The 19,889-nt window shown below is 39.5% G+C and overlaps 1 protein-coding gene across 4 annotated transcripts in view; it reads left to right on the top strand.

The window, feature by feature from the left end:
- The window catches only part of LMBR1 (limb development membrane protein 1), a 72,382-nt gene extending 57,127 nt beyond the window's left edge, over positions 1-15,255 (top strand). For 3 of the 4 annotated variants that reach the window (XM_075082368.1, XM_075082372.1, XM_075082370.1), the window contains 8 exons: positions 1,388-1,468; positions 2,490-2,566; positions 2,804-2,881; positions 3,446-3,519; positions 3,755-3,845; positions 5,316-5,382; positions 9,674-9,835; positions 12,479-15,255. In XM_075082368.1, the coding sequence (XP_074938469.1) occupies positions 1,388-1,468; positions 2,490-2,566; positions 2,804-2,881; positions 3,446-3,519; positions 3,755-3,845; positions 5,316-5,382; positions 9,674-9,835; positions 12,479-12,561 (713 nt within the window). In that variant the 3' untranslated portion in view covers positions 12,562-15,255. The remainder of the gene's footprint in view (positions 1-1,387; positions 1,469-2,489; positions 2,567-2,803; positions 2,882-3,445; positions 3,520-3,754; positions 3,846-5,315; positions 5,383-9,673; positions 9,836-12,478) is intronic. The other variant, XM_075082369.1, reaches the window with a different exon arrangement.
- Positions 15,256-19,889: the final 4,634 nt, after the last annotated feature.

The following is a 19,889-nucleotide window of genomic DNA, read 5'->3' as shown; positions in this document are numbered from 1 at the left end:
TGGGGCATGGTGCTTTTACAGGTTAGCCTGCAATCAAAGGTGAGGCTGAGGGCAGGGAATGGCCCACAAGTGGGGGGTGCCAATGAAAATAGAAAAAGATAACAGAGAGGACTTGGTTTATTCAGACCTTGAACAGTCACTGCCACAGAGTGCTTTCGCAGAGTGAGGTTGGCCTGGAGTAGACAGGGAAAAATACGAGCCCTCTTAACTTATTTTCAGGTGAGATTATTCAGAAATAAAAAAGATGAAAGTGGGACAAAGATGAGTGGAGAGTGTTTAGAACTTATCCTGGGAAGAATATTTCCAGTTTGTGATTGCAATGAGTAAAAGCTAAAGTAGAAATAATGAGATCAGAACTGAAATAGCAGATCTCCAGTCAGGATTTCACAGCTGTATCATTGCTTGAACACTGCGCAGCGTTTGTAGAGGGACTGGAATCGAGAGAAACTGCAGGGTACTTACAGTGGAAAAGATGGATGGTTGGAAGAGAATGGGAGGTTGAAGACAAAAAGGATGGAGAGAGAAAATGGCACGGGTTTCCTAGCGCTGATGCAGGGGTAGGAGGAAGAGTCGCTGGGCAACTTTTAGGCAGAAAATTATCGAGGGAGTGGGGAATTAATATTATTCTTGTCAGTTTTCAGCTGGTGTAGAGGAGAGAGTTTGAGGAGTTGCCTAACTGTGACATGTGTGTGCTGTAATCTGTAAAAAGGAAAGTGAAAGAATATAGTCTCATGGGTGGTTGTGAGGGAGATCTGATCGTGACTGTCAGAGGGAGCTCTGCGGCACAGAGAGACCGACCAAACCAGGCAAACTGATACGAGCAGAAGATACGTCAACAGCTGAGTCTGCTGAGTAAAAAGGATGAGGGAAAGGGAGGGAGGGGCAGAAGCTGAAAGTGGAGGTCCAGCCACCAGCTTACTTAGTTTGGAGGCAAAGCTCCACTTTGTCTTTAAGTTGCTCAATACTAATGCCCTTGGAGGGGATCCAGAGATTCTTCACTTCTTGTATCTCTGTATGATTCATGTATGAAGAATGAAGCATTCGAGACATCGTGTGTCAGGCTGCCACACCATAACTGTTTTTTGGACCTGTGAGACAGTTCAGCAGTAGCTGCTCTCTTAGTTCTTGCAGAAGCTGGTCAACATAATAGGCCACAGAAGGCCACACTGTGAAACGTCTGATGTGTTGAACTCTTCTGGTTAGACAGAATTAGAGGGTTCTTGACTAAGCCTCTGTTTTTTGAAAAGTAGTTGAAGAGTCTCAGAGAAACACCTGCAGTTTAAAACCACAACTGTTAATGTGATGCTTCCTAAATCTGAATTGTCAGTGTGTCTTAGAGTACTATGGTTAGTCTCATCCAAAAGAATACTGTCTTCTCTTTTAAAAGGTGTCTCCTCCACAGTGGAATATCAGGCAGCGGAGTTGGAACGCGAACTTGAAAAAGTGAAAAGCAAGAAAACGAATCTAGGTAATAACTTTTTCTACTGTTTCATGTGGATTGCAGTTTAATAAATGTGCATAAGATGCTATGTTTTGCTTGTAGCAGTCACTTGATTGATTACACTTTGTTCTTAACCAGATTTGTGCATTTGCAGTCCTTTCAAATTTTCATAGTTTCTACAAATACGTTACATGGAATCATTGCACCCATCTAACAAAAAAATTTAAGCAGAGTCTGATTTGGATCTTATTTTTAACATCATTTTAGAGAAATTGTAACTCTCTTGACTTCCTTGCATGGAGCTCAACAGCATGGTCTTTTCATATATAATATGTTTACGATTATTTGAGATAATCTAAGGCACTACTTTCCTCTCTGTTCTTGAATTATTTCTGTAAAGGTCAAATTGTTTTTAAGAACAGTAAAATAATTCTTAGCAGGTTTGTGTCTTAAAACTGAAAAGTGATACTTCTGGTAATGGCAGCCACTCCACAGGAATCTCCTCACCTATTCAAAGGCTTGCATGATTTTGCATTTATCAGTGTGTTATGTGCAAAACTAAGACTGGTAAGACAAAGTTGTTGGGTTTTATTTTTAGAGATACTAGTGATGTCCTGCGAGTTTTGTCTTTCTTGCCTTATGTTGTAAGAGGAAAATACTATTTGAACACTTGAAAATTCCTTCTGTCCTGTTAGGTCATACTAAAATACACAAGTACACAGCATATTTTTAAATTCCGTACATTTTAAACTTTGCAGGACTGCTGTATGCCAGGGGAAAAAAAGTTATGGTGAAACATGCCTGTAAACAAGAATCTGCTTGTCTCGGTCTCCTCAGCTTTTCTCTAGAGAGGCTTCGTATTTCTGGCATTGCTTTGTACTGCTCTTCAGGGTGGATATTTTTATGAACTTGTTGGTGTCAGTTCGAGATAAGATTCCTTTTGTTACCTATAGTTCTAAGAAGACCTTGTAGATAGCTGAATGATTTTTACTTGTTTTATTCTAAGGTGATCTGTGGTATTAATCTGCTGTTCTTCTCTTCTGAATAGAACGGCGGAAGAAAGCTTCTGCTTGGGAAAGGAATTTAGTCTACCCAGCTGTTATGATATTGCTACTGATTGAGACGGTAAGAATTTTTGTTCTTTTTGTTTTTCTTTTTCCCCAACAAAGTATGATGAAGTCTTCAGTCACTTGGGGGAAGAGTTTTAAAATTTTTGAGTGATGTGTGTTTAAGCAACAAATTTGATATTATTTTCTTGACCGTTTTAAAAGAACTTAAGGTTATAAAATCTGAGGATGAATGTATACATTTTAATAATGTGGAATACTTTTAAATAACCTGACTGTTTCTACTTCTTTACAGTCATTCTCAGTCCTCTTAGTTGCTTTCAACATTCTTTACCTGTTGGTTGACGAGACTGCAATGCCAAAGGGATCAGGGGTAAAGTAAACTTCTCTTATGATTTCCATCACTTTAGTAAAGCTTTGGAGCCCTTAAAAGTGCAAGTGAGATCTTTTGCTTTAATAACATGGAAACTAATGAGCCTCAACCTTGAGGGGTTTTTGATTAACTTGGTAATGCTTTCCCCTGCATAGAGCTGTGTATGAGCTTGCAGAGCTGTAAAAGGCGTTCAGTGGTGACGGCCACTCCGCCTGTAGTATTGCGAACAACTAGATGTGTCGTCTTTTGAGACCTCTTATTTAGTTTCCGAAGTAATGGAGTACGTATAAAATGCCGCTTGGTGGGTAGATGCAGTGTACATAAAATGTGAATCATTATACCTTCTGTCTTAGTAGTACGCTTCGCTCAATTTGAAAGCTGGCTGGTGCAATTGCGTAGGGTGGGAGACTTGCAGATTACATCAGAATGCCCCTTAAATACCGAGTTGAGAAAAGGCTATATGTCGTGTAAGAGGTTTGGTTTTTCTGGTCCTGATAGAAGTTGACTTCATGAACAGTTCCATGTATCTTCTTAAATTATGCAAAGTATTTTTTTTCCTTGTAGGGGCCTGGAATAGGAAATGCCTCCCTATCCACCTTTGGTTTTGTGGGAGCAGCACTTGAAATCATTTTGATTTTGTATCCTTTCTTTAAGAATTCTGTCTGTTAACAAGTATTCTGTCTAGTTTTCTGGGACACTGGTAATTTACTAAGACACTTGCCTGGAAAGAAGAAAGAGATGGGTCAGTCCTTCTCAAGCACTCAAAGTGTTTTTGGTTTTTTTTCATTTGGGTGTTAAGACTTCTAGGGGACTGCTGAGAACTTGAGTGAATCTTGCATTCCTTGGAGGTTCCTTTTTCCTTGATTCTCACAGCTATCTTATGGTATCCTCTGTCGTCGGCTTCTACAGTCTTCGTTTTTTTGAAAATTTTACTCCCAGGAAGGATGACACAACTATGACAAAGGTAAGGTGAAGTCTGTGCTGGGGATGGCCCCCTCTCTTTCTTGCCACCCAAGACAAACTGACTCTTTGAGTTAGTAATTGCCCTGAATGGCTCATTTGCAGTGATCAGTATTTGTTTGTAAGCTGCGTAAACACAAACTGGAAGATTTTCAAAATGCTGAATGAGTGGGAAAAAGGATGTGCTCTGTTTAGTTTGGATGGCATCCATTCACTTGTAAAAAGCTGGGAATAGCAGAGCTTGTTAACTAGCTATAGAAAAGCTAGTGAAAGAACTTTTTTCAAAGGAAACGTATTGTTAATGAGTAACTTTGATTGTGCTAACTGTACTTCAGGGAGCTTGTTTGAAATCTGAAGAACTTGGTTGCTAGAAGTAATACAGTCAAAGTAATTCAAATTTGAATAATTAAACTAAGACTGAGGAGGTCTATTCAGCAACGTTTTGCAGTCTGAGAATAATTTGACTTTCTACAATTTATCACTGGCTTCAGAATAACAAATGCTGTTACCTAATGTGGAGGAACATGCTTAGGTTTTTAGCAAAATATTCCCACAGCTGACAAGGGGAGGTGACCGGTAACCAAGGAACAGATGTTGAATGTAATTATTTTTTTCCACTGTTTCATTGTTTTTTTAAAGTAATGGATAAAGACATTTTTACCATAAACTGTTGGAAGTGAGAAGGTAGGTGAACACCCAGTGTGGTTATAGTAGGCAGGTAGTAGGGAGTTGGAATGCTCTTAATGTTTTCAAGAGATTGTTCACAGTACACCAGGAAGAGAGGAGAGAGAAATAGTGAATGCACAAATGTCTGCCTACTTTCAAGAAGTTTTCTGGTTTTTCCTTTTGGATTCTGATAGAATTAGAGGTGAAGAAAGTGATCCTTTGTTAGAGAAAGTTTCTATTACTCTTATAAAGGCTTCACAAAAACTAGAGCAAAATCTAACAGCTGTGAATTTTTTTTTGTACTATTTAAAGTAGTCAACAGCCATTCAATTGAAAGGAAGCTCTTTGTTGTAATTTTTTAAATAATGCTAATCCTGCAAGCAGTTACATACAAAGCTTAAGCTTATGTATCAGTCATCTATTCTAAGCCCATGGAATGGTTCTTTTATTAAAAAGTTTGCAGGAATTAAGTAAACAGTTGACGCTTTGCAACACGGTAGTTTTGAATTATTTTGAATCTAAGTGTATGTAACACTGATTAAAAGCACATGATTATGTATTTGTTTGGTTTTTTTTAACTCATCTCCTGGATCATCTTCATCTTCTGGAACACTGTATGGAGAAGTGTGACAGAAGTAAGCAAGGCTAACAATATTTTATTGTAAATTGCTTTAGGTTCGGTTTGAAGAATGTAACTTTTAGGAATTCTTTTTCATCTTGACTGCTGTTTTTTAAAATTTTTTTTTTCTTCAGCAATCCGATTTATAACTTAAATGTTGTAATTTAAATGTTTGTCATTTGCAAACAGATCATTGGAAACTGTGTCTCAATCTTGGTGCTGAGCTCTGCTTTGCCAGTGATGTCAAGGACACTCGGTAAGTGAAATAGAGGTATAAAACATTGTAATAAAGGATGTTTAATTGAGTTTAAAACAAAAAGGAATAAAGAACATCCTGTAGCTGTACCTTTCACAGTATGTATTTAATTTGTCATCCCTTTCAATAGAAAGAGCATGTGTGTGTGGCCTGCTCTTCTACACCAACATGAGCTGTTGAACATACATTCTACATACAGGAATTGCAGAACACGCATTCTAAACAAAGGACGCTAAGCATTTTCTAGAGAATATTTTCTTTTAAAAAGGCAGATTAGATTTTAAACTTAAGAGAGGAAAAAGTGAGAAGAATAGATACGGAGGAGGCGGCTTGTCCAGGGCAGTATACAATAGTTTCATGTCCACTGTGAAATTACAGTGCTCAGTTTTTGTGAAAAGATACATTTGGGGATTTCAGGTATAAAATTTGAGATAACGTTGAGTGCAAATGTCTTTTTAAAAAACAGTTAATGACTCTTCATTTAAGTTTCTTATCAGCAATCATACCAGGCTACTTCGATTTTCCATAAAATAATCTGCTGGAATTCTTTGTTACTTCAGTTTTCAAATATAAAAATTTGGAAACCAGCATAACAGAACTGAGGAAGTTCCGATGTTATTGTTAAGAAGCCACAGTAGCGTTTGAAGTGGAAAAACTATTCTAACCAGTTGGAAAGACAAGATGTTTTGTGTCCTCACTTTGTTTAATTAGGTAGTCTTCAGCCTGAATTGCAAGGCTATTATGCGTTTAAGTAGTGCAGAATACTTGCAGCTAACGTGAATTTCATTGGGAACACTAAGCAGAACAAAACAAAAATCTTCACCTCGGGCTGTACGAGTCTTAAGCACAAGCTTAGGAGTTTAAGCTCAGGCCCGAAGACCAGTAACACGTACCCAATATTGCTGTAGCTGATTTTGTTTTCAGCCAGAATACTGTTGAATCAAGAGTAGTTAATATTTTCCGGTAAAATATACATGGCGTGAAAATATACAGTATATCTGCAGATGATGAGTTTTATTACATTTACTAGATCCTTTCTACAGCAAGCAAACAAAAAACACCAAACCTGTAATGCTTTTTGGAGGGTTGAATCTTAAAATATACATTATAGAGCTCATGTTTTAAAAATCTGTAGTAAAACTTCACAAAAATGCAGAATAATAGTTCAAGTATTTAAAGTAGTGCAGTTTTAAAATATAGCCCGTATGATAAAGGTCTAAGAAGTAAAACAGTTCTAGCACATAGAGCAAGGTGTTATGTTGAAAAATTAGTGGTTTAGAGTAGAATTTTAACATTAGTATTGTGTCCACTAAGTTAATGCATTTATCGTTTGTTTTAAAAAAAAAAAATTGTTAATGATCTCTGAGATTAACAGTTGCTAATAAACAGATTCTGTGGAAGTAAGTATCCGTGCTGGGTGCATTGTTATCTCATAGGAAACAGATTAATGGTAAAACTCACTTTAAAAAAAAAAAAAGACTAACAAATGAAATTCCTGAAGGGTTTGCCATAGAGATAAATAAAAGAAGAAAAAAGATGGAACAATTAACACACAGCTAACAAATGCACAGTCACAGCTGTCCAAACAGGATTAATAGAGTGTATTAGAGTACAGTGAGTCATGTGGTGCTTTGCAAAAATATCGACATGTGTCGCGCTACATGCTACCGCCCTGTGGCACTGAATAGATGAAAAGAAATAAATATGTTAAGCAGATTCATAGGCTTTTCGCTTTATTAAAAAAGCGAGTTTCTAGACTATACAGAAGAGATTAGACTTTGTCATTATGGGAAACATAAAAAAGCAAGTGTTACCTAATGCATGTACTGACCTTTTTCAAGTTTTTAAAAATGGATATATGAGAATTTTGTAATGTGTTTCGTAGCATTCTAATTGAATATGTAGGTGCTGGACACCTGTAATCTGTCGTTCTTTTAGAACTAAAATGATTTATATTTTACTAAAATAAGTTAATTCATATTTTCCAGAACTTTTCAGCCTTTTAGTAGCCCTTGAAAAAAGTTTCCCACCAGCACCTTATTGCTGCTGTGAAACAAACTGGGAGGAGAGCACTTCATAGCCAGGAATCGTGAACAGAACCAAGGAATCGTGAACAAAATTGAATTTTCTAATGTACAAAAATATTCCTAGACTACTTCTCCTGATTGTTATGGTTAACAGTGGTTTAAAACTTATTTGTATGTACAGTTTAAAAACATAGTATTTTTTTAACCTTAACAATTCTTTAATATTTTATTTGGTGCATTGTCACCAACTTTATCGGATATGTATTTGCGTCCACTAGAAATGCAGCTTTCTGGTCAGTCACTGAGTAGCCTTTCAAATTGCAGCCTGGGGAATATTTTTCTGTGGGCTGAGTAGATACTTCTGTAAGAAAGTCAGTGAAAGCTTTTTAATGCTTTTCTCCCACTAACTTAGAAAATGATCCTGTGTCAGATTTTTTTTTCTGATCAACAGTGACTTTTTTTATTTGTACGAGGAAAAGAAATGTAACTTGTGGACAATATTCCCCCCCCGCCCCCGAACAGAAGCGTCAGGTGTCATTTTTGTTTGTCCTTGTAACGCTGGCTCCATTACTAGCTATTCTTCTGAACCCCTTTGTGTCAAGGAGCATTTTTGCTTCTCCAAAGAGCTCTTTGCTCAGTTTCTTTTACAGGTCTGGAAGCCTGTGTGCTCAAACTCGACTTTCTCAATTTTCTTGTAGCTCTGCAGTCTCGCTAAAACACTCTCTGCTGCTTTGAGAAGATCCCTAAGGACAGTGTCTGTTTGGCTTCAAGTGTGAAGGCAGTTCTGTGTTTACTATCCTTCATCAGTTTACCAGTTGATTCAGTCAGCCAGTTTCTTCTTCTTGTGCTAAGAGCCCCTCTGCTTCTTGTGCTAAGACCCTGATACTGCTATTTTTCATCTATGCTACTTTATCCCTCTCTTGCTGTTTTGATCAGGTTCAGGTTGTTTTTATTTCCTTTTTTTTTTTTTGGCATGTTTTTCTTAGATACTAAATTTGATTACCCTACTTTCTATTTAATTGACTGTTGCTGAGTACAAGAAGCATGTGTGATAACTGGCTGTAAGTTTTGGGGAGCAAGGTATGATGAGACTAAGTGCCAGTTTTACCCTTGAAAGGAAGGTAACTGACCCGTAATTCTGTCTCTCTTCATTTGTTATCACTGTTGAAGTCAGTTCTTAAAAGCCCCCAAACCCTTTCAAAATAAGATGATGGAACTTCAGAGCCAGGGTTATTTTCTGATTGCCTAATTTTCAGCTGCCATTTCAGTTCTGGGGCAAGGTAAGCGTCTTTCCTTTGCACTGTTGCTCTCTTCCCTGAGAGCGTGCATCACTGTGACATCATCTGTGCCAGAAGTTTTTTCGGCTCAGATATATAATGGCTGATCAATCCTAGACAACTGTTATTTGGGTGTTACCTCAATATTCTGCCCTTTATTCAGTGCAGTCCTTGATGCAGACCTGGCAAAGGAACAACCTGTGGTTCTTCCTCTTCTGCCTTCGGGGATGGACCCTATAGCTTGTAAAGACTTCCACGTTTCGGAAAAGTTTTGCTCACTTAGCTTTCGCGATTGACTGGCCTTTGATCAGCACAAAGCCTAAGTGTCAGTGTTGTGAGGTCCACTGAAGACGACCTGTCAGCACTGTCTTTCAGCCAAGCTCTTTTCCTTCTGTGCAGATGCTCTGTGGCTGTAATGCTGGGTAAGTGTAGGAGAAAGGCTGCAGCTGGGAAGATGTCTTTAAACTTCGGTTTCAAAAGCAGTGGCTCCGAAAAAAAATCCACTTGCAAAGGCTTAGTGTTTACTATAAGATGTTGTGGCTCTCGTGGAAGGGCTTTTTGCTACCTGTATTTTTTATATGGAACACCCACGGTGCATTTCATCCTTTTCTGGAATAGATACAGATTTTGTAGAAACTGATATTTCAAGCGGTTTTCATACTAAAAATTATTTTGTTTCTAGTTATATTTATTAAAATATAAAAGCAGAATTCCTACCTAAAATATAGACCATTTACTTCAACTGACATTGTTCAAGCATTTTACTAGAAAACTTGAATATTCTGACGTGTGTCTTAGAGTTTTATAGTGGTCAGTGAAATGGAAAATGACCTTGAGAACATTGTGTTGTGTGTTTAACCATGTGTCTTGTAGTGTGTTGTCTGAAAGAATTTGGCTTCCATATGTAAAAAGTCATAAAATTAGATTTCTGTTTCTTAAAAAATGTAATGAAGATTTTGATGTAAATCTTAAATGCGATTTTTACAGGAATCACCAGATTTGATCTGCTTGGAGACTTCGGAAGGTTTAACTGGCTGGGAAACTTCTATATTGTGTTATCTTACAACTTGCTCTTTGCCATCATGACAACATTATGTCTGGTCAGAAAGTTCACTTCTGCTGTGCGAGAGGAGCTCCTGAAGGCATTAGGTAAAACAACACTGAACACTTCCTTTGTACTGGAACATTTCCTTTCTCCAGCATTGGTACCTTGATGTGCTACTGTTGAAGTTCTGTTATAACTCACAGGAAACTTTTTTTGGTGGAAGTTTCTGTAAGTTCAGGTGAGAACACATAGCTTTGTGTTATTTTTTGAAGAGTTGAGACCTGAGGTACAGTCTTGATCTTAATGATCTGCAGTTAGATTTTCAGCCTTTAGAGAGCACAGAGCTGCTGAGCAATTACTCCAAAATAAAACGTCACCTTTTGTGTGGGTAGACTTACTTCTTTTTATGTTTCAAGTACCTTATTCCCTAAAATTAGTTTAGTGAAAGCCTTAGCTGCTTTGTTGTGATGCGCTTCCCCCTGCCCCAAGCACTAAATGTTCAGAAAATCCCTGTACAGAATATACAGAATCTTAGTAACTGGCCGAGTAAAATCTGTCCTGGATATAATCACTTTCGATCAAACTATGCATTCGTGTTCCTTGGCCATAGAAGAAAGGCTTGAAACATACTTGATACTAAGAAGATAATGCACACATGTAGTATATGTGTTGTTACTACATCTGACTCATTAAGCTCCTACTCTTTAGAACCCTGAGAAGTATTTGCTTAGATTTAGAGGACTAATTGTGAGCTGTAGGTGTTTATTTGTAACTGCGGATTCAGTCTCCAGTGTACTGAAAGGTACTGGGGCTGGTTTTCACCAATTACTGCTTGCCAGAGTTGTGACCTTGGTAAACAAAACCCAGGCACTTCCTAGAGTGCCCCTCTGCTGGTGGCAGTTAAGGTAAAGTCAGACCTACCAAATAAGGAAATACACAATGACTGCTGGTGTAGGGTTAAAACTGGCCATTCTGTGATTTTTTGGTGTTGAGTTTTGAAGCTCCAGGGGAGCAGATTAGTGGGCCAGAGGTGTGTAAATCTGCCCATCAATTTTTATGTGGAAAATATTTTCGGAGAAGTTCCATTGTTGATTGAGACAGATATACGACGTGAGTATGACGTGTTTGACATTATCCCCCAGCTTTTAGTTAAGGTCACTTTATGAGAAGACCTTCATTCATCTCTCTCAGTTAACTTGCATAATCCTATTTTTTGTGTGTAACTGCTTTGACTGTAAAGGATTACCTTTGTATAATGTAATGGCTGTTGCAGAGCTCTGAAGGAAATAAATTAACATTGGTCAGCGTGGGCTTAGGGCAACAGGTCTGGTAAAACTTTAAAGTTTGTCTTAAAGCAATGATGTAAAAGATTTATCTTGATAACCCATGGTACTTTACTGTAATAAACATAGTTTTTAATAAAAAATATTTTTGAAAGCAGATTAACAAACTTCAAAATGCAGGCGTAGTAGGATAATGGTCATTGGATAGCATAATTCTAAAGGATTTTTTAGGGACTTTTTTGGCCTCTTGCCTATCACATAGTTTGTGATTTTTGTGTAAATATTGTGATCAAAATGGGGAAGGAAAGTAATTGGTAAAAGGCTTGCATTTGACACAAGCAGGGAGATATAAATTGGAAGAGCCCAGGTTCCTGACACAAACTGGGTTTGCTTTCAACGCTACGCATAACAAGCAGTGTCTGTTTAAAAATTGTCAGAGAGAATTCTAAGAATGAGAACCAAAATTTGTGTCCTTGTTTCTCCCCATGACGAAAACTGACTCTGAGGACCAGAGGCTGGTGGAGCATCATAGCTAATTAGTGGAAGGTAAACTGCTGCTGCAGGCCTGTGATGAAAAGAAGTCATGCCATATTGGGACTTACAGATAATACAGTATTGAGTAGATGTCGGGCTTTTTGGTAGTGCAGTCAATTTGGAGTTCCAATGACGCAAGCAATTCGACCTGGTACATCATGGCACTTCAGTACAATGTCCAATGTAGTCGGCACTGAATGAATAAGCAGCTCTTTCCATTTTTGATCCTTAATTTTAGAGACTTGACAGGAGACTTCAGGGAGAAACTGTAGCAAGCAAGGAAGGACTGACATCATACCTCTTGTGAATAAAATATGCTTAAATGTACGATCCTTCCCCACCTCCCCCCCAAAAAAGAGTAGTTTAAGTACTTGCCTGGGACAGGATTGGAGACTTTAATTAGCACTTATACTAGAGAACTATGCAATAAGGACAAATGGCTGGAAATGGAGATAAACACATTAGTAATAATGTAGGCCTAAACATATTATTAGACACATGAATAGTTTAGAGAGGTGATGAGGTCATCACCAATGACCTCAAGGTCAGCAATGGATGCTTTTCAGAAAGGTGCTATAGTTTAAGGGAAATAGTTTACTCTGTCAACCTGCAAAGACAGAAATAATTACCTAAAGGGTTGCAAGTCTATCTCTGTTCTTAACATCTAAGTCTGTGATTTAAGCAAGGTGAAGTTAGGTTTCTCTTGCTTCCATGCTTGTCCATTGTAATGGACTTTTCTCCCTTAAAATACAACTGAGGGAATTTCCCATAAGTAATTCTTACCTGAGCCAGCAGGTCAATTCTGGTCTTCAGCAAACTCCAAGTCCTTAATCACAAAGCAGAATATGGTTTGTATGTGCTCTTTTGAACAGCTGTATGCATGAAGCATGGGAGAACCTCAGTTTTTCCTTGTTATGTAATGTTTTGCAGGATTAGATAAACTTCATCTGTCAAACAATCCAAGAGACTCGGAGACAAAGCCGTCTGCAAATGGACATCAGAAAACACTGTGACTAACAATCACCTGCAATCACCAGAGCTGAAAACACCAACCTCACGGCATTCCTGTCATCTCATCAGCATTTTTATATTGATTTTATTTGTTGATAATTTGGGTCCAACCTTGTCTCATTTTTTGATGATGTGTGCTTCTGAGGAAGTTAGGTGAATCAGATTCTTCTCTTTCCAGTGAACTTTTGGTCTGCTCATTTATTTCCCCGTAGGTTAATGCAGGAGGTGCCTTGAAGACTGGAAGCTGAAGAGAACAATGCATTCCTTTTTATTTGTTGACAGTCTCATATCTTTAGATATAAACCTGCTACCATGTGAATGCACAGTACCTCCTGTGTTATATAGACACAGCTATAAAGAATAACTTTGGGACTTGGTTTTAAAATAAAAGATGCACTTGAAGCCCTATGTGACCCTTACTGGAAATGTAAACCACCTGGAGCAGGTATCCTTGACAGTAGATAAACAGTTCCACTAAGAATGTGTTAAAAATGGAAGTAACTGGTAGAAGTCACAGTTCCTTTCATGCTGGATACGGGAGGCTGTTCATAGTCTAATGTCACAAAGCTTTCTTAGGAGGCCAGTGTTTTCAGCTTCCTGTTCTTCGCTGTAAATGCCAGGTCGCTTTACTGATAGTCAGGCAACGTCTTACCGAATAGAGTGAAGTACAAGATGAAGATTAACTTCAGTGTTAAATCTGAGCCTAGTATGCTTTGTAAAAAGCTGTGTAGACCCCCTGTCACAGCCCTTACGGTTCTGTAAGCTATTGTGCCAAGGCGGTCGCTTACCCTACCAAGTACATCCCTGTAAAATTCTCTATGAACTACTGTGTATAAGCAGTACTTGTAATCAATGCAAGTAGCACAGGCCTAGGAGGCTGCAGTTGCAGTTTTTTTACAATCTTCTTTAATTTGAAGTAAATTATTTCTCTGAATTTATACTATAGTTACTAGGATTTCTGTTCAGTGGCATAATCCAGTATCTTTTGCTAGCCTGTTTTTTAGTGTACACACGAACATGTATATAGGCCTGTATGTGTAGATAATGTAACTTAAATACTAAGCTTATAGAGATTACGTAGGTGGCTCAGTAAGTAAAACTTTCATGTGTTCAGTCTTGGTAGTATGAATTTCTGTGGTGTTACAGTTTAACTGCTCAGAGGCCTTGGTTCAGGATGGCATCGGTGGGTGCTAACATCCTTTTTCTTAACATTTCTGCAGCCTTAGGAATCCTTTAAGCCTTTTCTAGTAGAGAGAAAACCCACCAACCAAAACCCAACAAGTAAGTGTGCAAAATCTGGTTGTGCTTTTGTCCGGCTCTGCCACAAGTACGGCCCAAAGAGGCTGGAATGGGGACACCTTCAGCGCGTGCCCGTTACGTAGCGAGTCGGGTAATGTTCCCGTTTGTTTCCCGCTTCTGTAAAACAAGTACGCCTGTAGTTGTGAGGTCTTACACGCGATCAAGCGGTGACAGCAAGCTCTCCAGTGTGGTTCCGAAATAAGATAAAACCTTGTGTCAGAAACTCCGTGGCTGCTCCCGCAGGTGACCGCTCTGGGCTGTAGACCTTGTTGCTGGAGTGCGGGTGGGAGCTGCTCTCCCGCCCCCCCCGAGTGCTTCAGAAATCAAGCTCCCAGTACACATGAGGATTTCTCAGTTTTTTTGTAACTGCCTTTTCTGATGCGAACTGGGGCATAATGTAAATATTGCTGTAGTAAATATGATGCTAGAGTTCCTTTTTTGTGTGTGATTAGTATAAATTCAAGGCTTATTAAACTGACTATCGATGTGTTGTACTGAGTCTTGGAAGATGAAGTAAAATTGCTTGATTTCACTAAGATTTACAAGCATCTTTTCTGTTGTTTGAGTTTAATGCTGACATTTTAAGGAGAAATCTTTATCTGAGTCAAAGTTCTGCAACTAAGAACAGGGAGCTGTAATTAAAAGTTGGTTTAAAGTGTGTTTACATTTTAAATATTGTGAGATTTATTATTAGGGGTGTCATTCAGGTATTCTGAGAGCTTGTAGCCTTATGTATTAGCATTATAGTTAAAAATAACTGAAACGTATCCACTTGTCCATGCAAGTGATTGTGTGACCAAAATCGTCCTCGTGTCATAATGGGGCTGGTGAGTTGTGGTGTGAGGCTAGTTAGCTGTGTTAAAATATTTCTATTACAACTTTAAGACAGTTACTTAAATACACTCTGTGAAACTGAAGAAATGAATTGAAGGAATAAATCTAAGGAGTGTGAACCAGCGTAGGTCTTGCTCTTCATGCTCTTGGAGGGATGTTTGTCCTGGCATCAGTGACCCAAGAACACAGGAGAAGATGGGGTTGTGATGTGTGTGTGTGTGGTTTCTGAAAGTCAGTTGGACAGTTACTGAAACTGAGCAGAGGCAGTTCCTGCTGATAAGCATACAAGTTTCAGGCAAGGCTTTAAAACTCCCCAAAAAAATGTTACAGCCTTGCCTGTTCCTTGCCCTTCTGCTGGGTTTTGCAGTCAGAGGCGTATGGGTCGAGGCTACCCTAGTGAAGACTTTACGCCGAGATCCGGAGGATGGATAAGGTGTGGTTTCCAAGGTGGACGAGAAATTCGGAACTACCCTGGGCAACTACTGACAGTGTTTTGTTTTAAAATCAGCTGTTTATATTGTTACACTGTCCACATTAAAATATGCCTTCGGCCTTGCAGATGACATGCTTATGTAAAACTTCTTTACAGACACAATGCTACAAAGATACTACGTGTAAGATACAGGTCACTATATACTTTTCAAAGGAGCATATGGTCACTTAAATACAAGCAACTGGTAATTCATTAATGGATATTGCCAATACATTCCTAGTATTTTGACTCATGTAGAGTCAGGTGGTCTATACCTTCAAGGTATATACAGCTGATCTTAGTAACATTAACATCTGCCTTACTTCTTATGAGGCAAAAAGCACATAAATGCTTCCATCTTCAACTAGATACCACACAAGACCAAAAAATAGATGTAAACTAAGTGTGTTCAGTTAGCCATTTCCTGGCGTTAGTCCGCGTTGGTAGCACAATATTAAATGCAGTTGGCAGAACTGTAGTATTGTGGGATTTCTAAGTGTAAAGCACACATACTTCCTACTTTAAGCTAAAAAATAGTAGTATTGGTTACTGTAAAAGTATCAGGTTTTGCATTCATAGGAAGCTTTGTTTACTGTCTGTGATGTGATGTTTATCTTTGGCCCTGTTCCTCCAGTACCTTTTACCCTGTTGACTGTTTTAGTGTCATAGAAATTAAAGGATTTGACAAGTTGTTTTCCTTGTCGCGTTCCGAAGTACCACCTCGAGGGCCACAGAGGTGCTGCCGCCGCTGCAGCCGAGCCGGTGCGGGCGGCAGCCTGTGCAGCCGTGCACCGAGTGGGACGAATGCGTGAGCGGGCACTGCGGGGCGACGCTTCCTCCCGTGTGTCTGCGGGAGTGACGAGCGCGAAGGGCGCTGCAGCCCTCCTGCCCTGCTCACCCGTGTCTCTGCAGCAGCCGGTGCTACTTGAGGTGCTCACGTGTGCCCACTGCTGTGCGGTAAAGACGAGACGGCTTACAGAACTTACAAACCTAAATTAGGAATAAGGTAGAAACAAAGAGCAATTGGCTGCTTCATGCGTGTGACTTTCCTTTAATTTCATAAGAATGTTCTAGGTTGTTTTCCTTTCTCTTTCTTTTTCCTTCTCTCCCAGAAGCGGGATGGGCTCAGGTGGTGTATGTACGTACAGCAGCTGAGCCTTACGCTTAGTGGGCGAGCATCTGCAATTCTGAATGCCAAATGCAGGGAGACAGCTAAATCATGTTGGTTTACATATACTCTGATTCTTAAAATAGCAATTTTTAAAATCTAGGTAAAGTCATTTAAGCAGAGACAGTGGACTGAGGCCATGTTAATTACTTTTTAAAGAGGTTATGTGCTTGGTTTTGTTTAAGAAAAGTATTGATGTGAACTGTGAACCGTTAAATACTTTAAGGAAATAAGACCCCCCCACCCCCTAGCGTTAGTACTTTTGCAGTGATTGTAGTGCTGACCTGAGACGATATTGCATACGGTAACTTCCCCCCCCCCCCCAAGCCCATATATTTCGGGAGCTGAAATCTTGAGCTCCTGAATAAGGAATTTATTATTGGTAAGCTGGCAAGTTTTCAGTCACGTGAACAGCACTTGAACTTTACAGGGTGTATGATCTGTAACAACGTATACTGGCTGGAAACTAAATGGGAAGGCTTTTTTAAAATGTTCTATAATCGAAGCACCTCAAACTCTTCTTTCAAAGAAAGAAGAAACACATGTATTGTTAGTATATGCAAGTTAATTGTATGTTTCAAATTATGTCAGTAATTCACTGGCACTGAAAAGAACTTAATAAATTCTTAACCTGTTTTGCGATTCACAGTGCAATGGTGGCCTTGACATTAAATTTACAGAAGCCTGTGAACTTCTGAAGATAACTCTGTCTTGGCACCAGAAAACCGAGGATGCTTGCTAGTTCTGTGTTCATTACTGTATTTTTCTAAGTAACTTCTTCAGTTTCATTTATTGCTCATAGATTTTTTTTTAATATATACATAGCATTAAATGTTTTAACAAACATAGAAGGTGACTCCAAGCAAAGGGGTAGTGTCAGAAATATCCTGTAAATGCTGATAATCCTGACATATCTAATTCCAAGCTATTTACAAGATGTATCTGTATGAAGGCCTCACATAAAGAGGAAATCCTGATTCTCAAAGGCTTTAGGTATTTGATTTTCACTTGTACCTACACGAGCACTTTGGGATACTGCTTCTAAATTGCTTCTAAGTGTTTGTTGTATATTAACCTCAAGCATTGCTGTTTCTCCCGGCCCCCTGCCATTACATTAAGTTTCACAGTCAGCGCCACTGGATGAAGCTGCTTTTGGGAACAGTGCTACTCTCTGCATTCCTCGTATATTCAGTGCTTCCACAGGCAGCAGCTGATGACGTGTCAGGGCACTTGCTGCAATTTTAGCCTATTTTTTTCCCCACATAGTCTGTACAGAGACATTCCCTAGTTAGAAATGTTCTTCCATGATGCAGATGTTAGTGCTCATTCATTTGTGCTCGATCTGGTTTTTACCCCTAGATTCCATTAAGACAATCCTGCCATTAGAGCGGGTCCTCTCACAAGTTACCAAGAGCTCATGTAAGTTTGAGTTACGAGTGAGATGGAAATGGTTTAGTCATCGCGAATATACGTGATTTTAATTTCCAGTAGTGTGAGACAACCGGCCCGCTTCTGAGCGCCACGTGCTCGTACAGCCGATCTGAGGCCGTGCCGATGGCGGTTACTCCAGAGTAGTTGATGTTCTGTGGGACTGCTCGTCAGTTATCTTCCTTGTGACTTGTCGAGTAAGACCACAGCTCTCCATGTGCCTTGCCGCCTCGGTTGCAGATCGAGACGCATCATTCTGGTGTGTCGGCACTGTGCAACTCTTCTGTTTTAATCAAATCAGGCTTTGTGTGGCGCTGACAGAAGGATCTTCGTGTGCTTTTTGCACCTTTTGTGTTTCGTGCGTATGAGCATGTTTTGGACGCTATCTCTCCATGTAAAGTGATCGTTCAGAAAAGCAGTGCAGTGGCGGTACCTGCACTGTGAAATACAATGGGTATGTTTAATTGCTTAAGGAGAACATTAAGTGGTGCATGACTTCAGTTTTCCCCCTAACCGTAAGATTCCTCAGTCTGGGCCAAAATACTTAGATTCACAAAATCTGTATGAGCAGCTTTCTCCTCCCTGGCTTTATATAACAAAACAATCTTGGGCCACTTTTAATTTTTTAAAGGTAGGTTTCAAGGTATTTTTTTGTCTTATTTGGCCTGTCTTCTATTGCTTTATAAACAAATGGATAGGAAAGGAAGATACATTTGGGTCATGGATTTGAAGTCTTAAAGCGTATGAAACACGTACACAAAAAGTATGGCCAGACTTCCTTTACTTTCTTGAGGTGTGAGGAGCCCAGCCCTGCATCGCCTAAATAGAAAACACACGCTGCTCTTGTCTTCATGAAGCTTTGTTTCTGTAAGTCCCACTGAGGAGGCTGAGAGCACCCTCAGCGCGCCGCTGGCCGGCTCGTCATGCGGGATCAGCCTCATGTGGGTGGCAGTGCGTGGCGCGACCGTAAAAATCAGGTTCAGAACTAGTGTTTCTAGGGACGTTGCTGCTGCTGGCGCTGCAGCAGCGGCAGCTGGTGTCGTCTGCCGTGCGCTTTTGGGTTTTTCACTGCAGTGTTACTGGGTAAGACTCCAGTTTACAAAAAAAAAAAAACAACAACCCAAAACCTACGCACAATCTTTGCTGTGTGTGAGGCTGAACGAGAGACGTTGGGTGGAATCGGCGCTCCCCTCTTGGTCCGGCTTGTGCTTAAGGCTTCGTAAACTCTGCAGTCTTGAGCAGCTGATGTTTCTTTCACATGGATGTGTCTTAGACCAAGGTAAAATAGAGCAGAAAAATTATGCTTTTGGTGTCACTTTAATCAGAACAATTTTCTGTGTCTGTACCTTCTCCCCACCAAACCCTTCCTGCTTTCTTTTAGGTCATCCAGAAATATGGTTTAGAGTGTTCTCAGTTGTGGATACTTTGCTGTGTTACAAAACTAAGTTAAAATACTTGCCACCTTCGCCAGGTAGAATTTTTTGTGAAAAGCAGTGGTAATGTGCGTTTTCCTTTGTTTGTAAAGTTGCACTGAATGTTTTGTAGGAAGATTTTATTTTTACTGTGTTTTCAATAAAGTTAAAGTGTGATTCATAACAGAGTTTTGCTTTATTTTAAGCAATGAAGAAAAAAAAAAAACCTCTGTAGCATTCTGAATTATCCTGTCAGTAGTTGGTGGGAATAGCTGCGTTCCTCTCTTCTTCCCTCCTCCCCCAATTTAACATGGTTTTGAGATTCTCAGATGGGTGGGTTTTTAAAACGCTTGATGTGTGGTATGTGATGGTGTTTGCTGTACGTTCAGAGGCATTAGGGCCCTGTGTATGAGGGGTGCACAATTAATTTGAACCCTCTGTCAGGCAAGTGGGGTTTGTTTATAGAATATGCTGATGACGTGATGTGTAAGTCATTTTCAGTAGCTTAATAGTTTGACTGAAGATTAAAAACCTGACCACCATGTTTCCTGAACTATTTGAAACTTAAGCAGCTTCAATTTTCCATTTCACAGGAGATTTTAGGGTGTTTTTAAAGTTCAAGGATCAGGTGGCTGGAGGAGACCTGGAGACGCCGGATCCATCCAGCAGCACAGGACCAAACCTGCCTGCGTTGCTCCTGGTACGTGACCGTCCTGG

The sequence above is a fragment of the Phalacrocorax aristotelis genome, chromosome 2, assembly GCF_949628215.1.
Source record: "Phalacrocorax aristotelis chromosome 2, bGulAri2.1, whole genome shotgun sequence".
NCBI lineage: Eukaryota > Metazoa > Chordata > Aves > Suliformes > Phalacrocoracidae > Phalacrocorax > Phalacrocorax aristotelis.
This window is presented reverse-complemented; position numbering and strand designations above follow the sequence as displayed.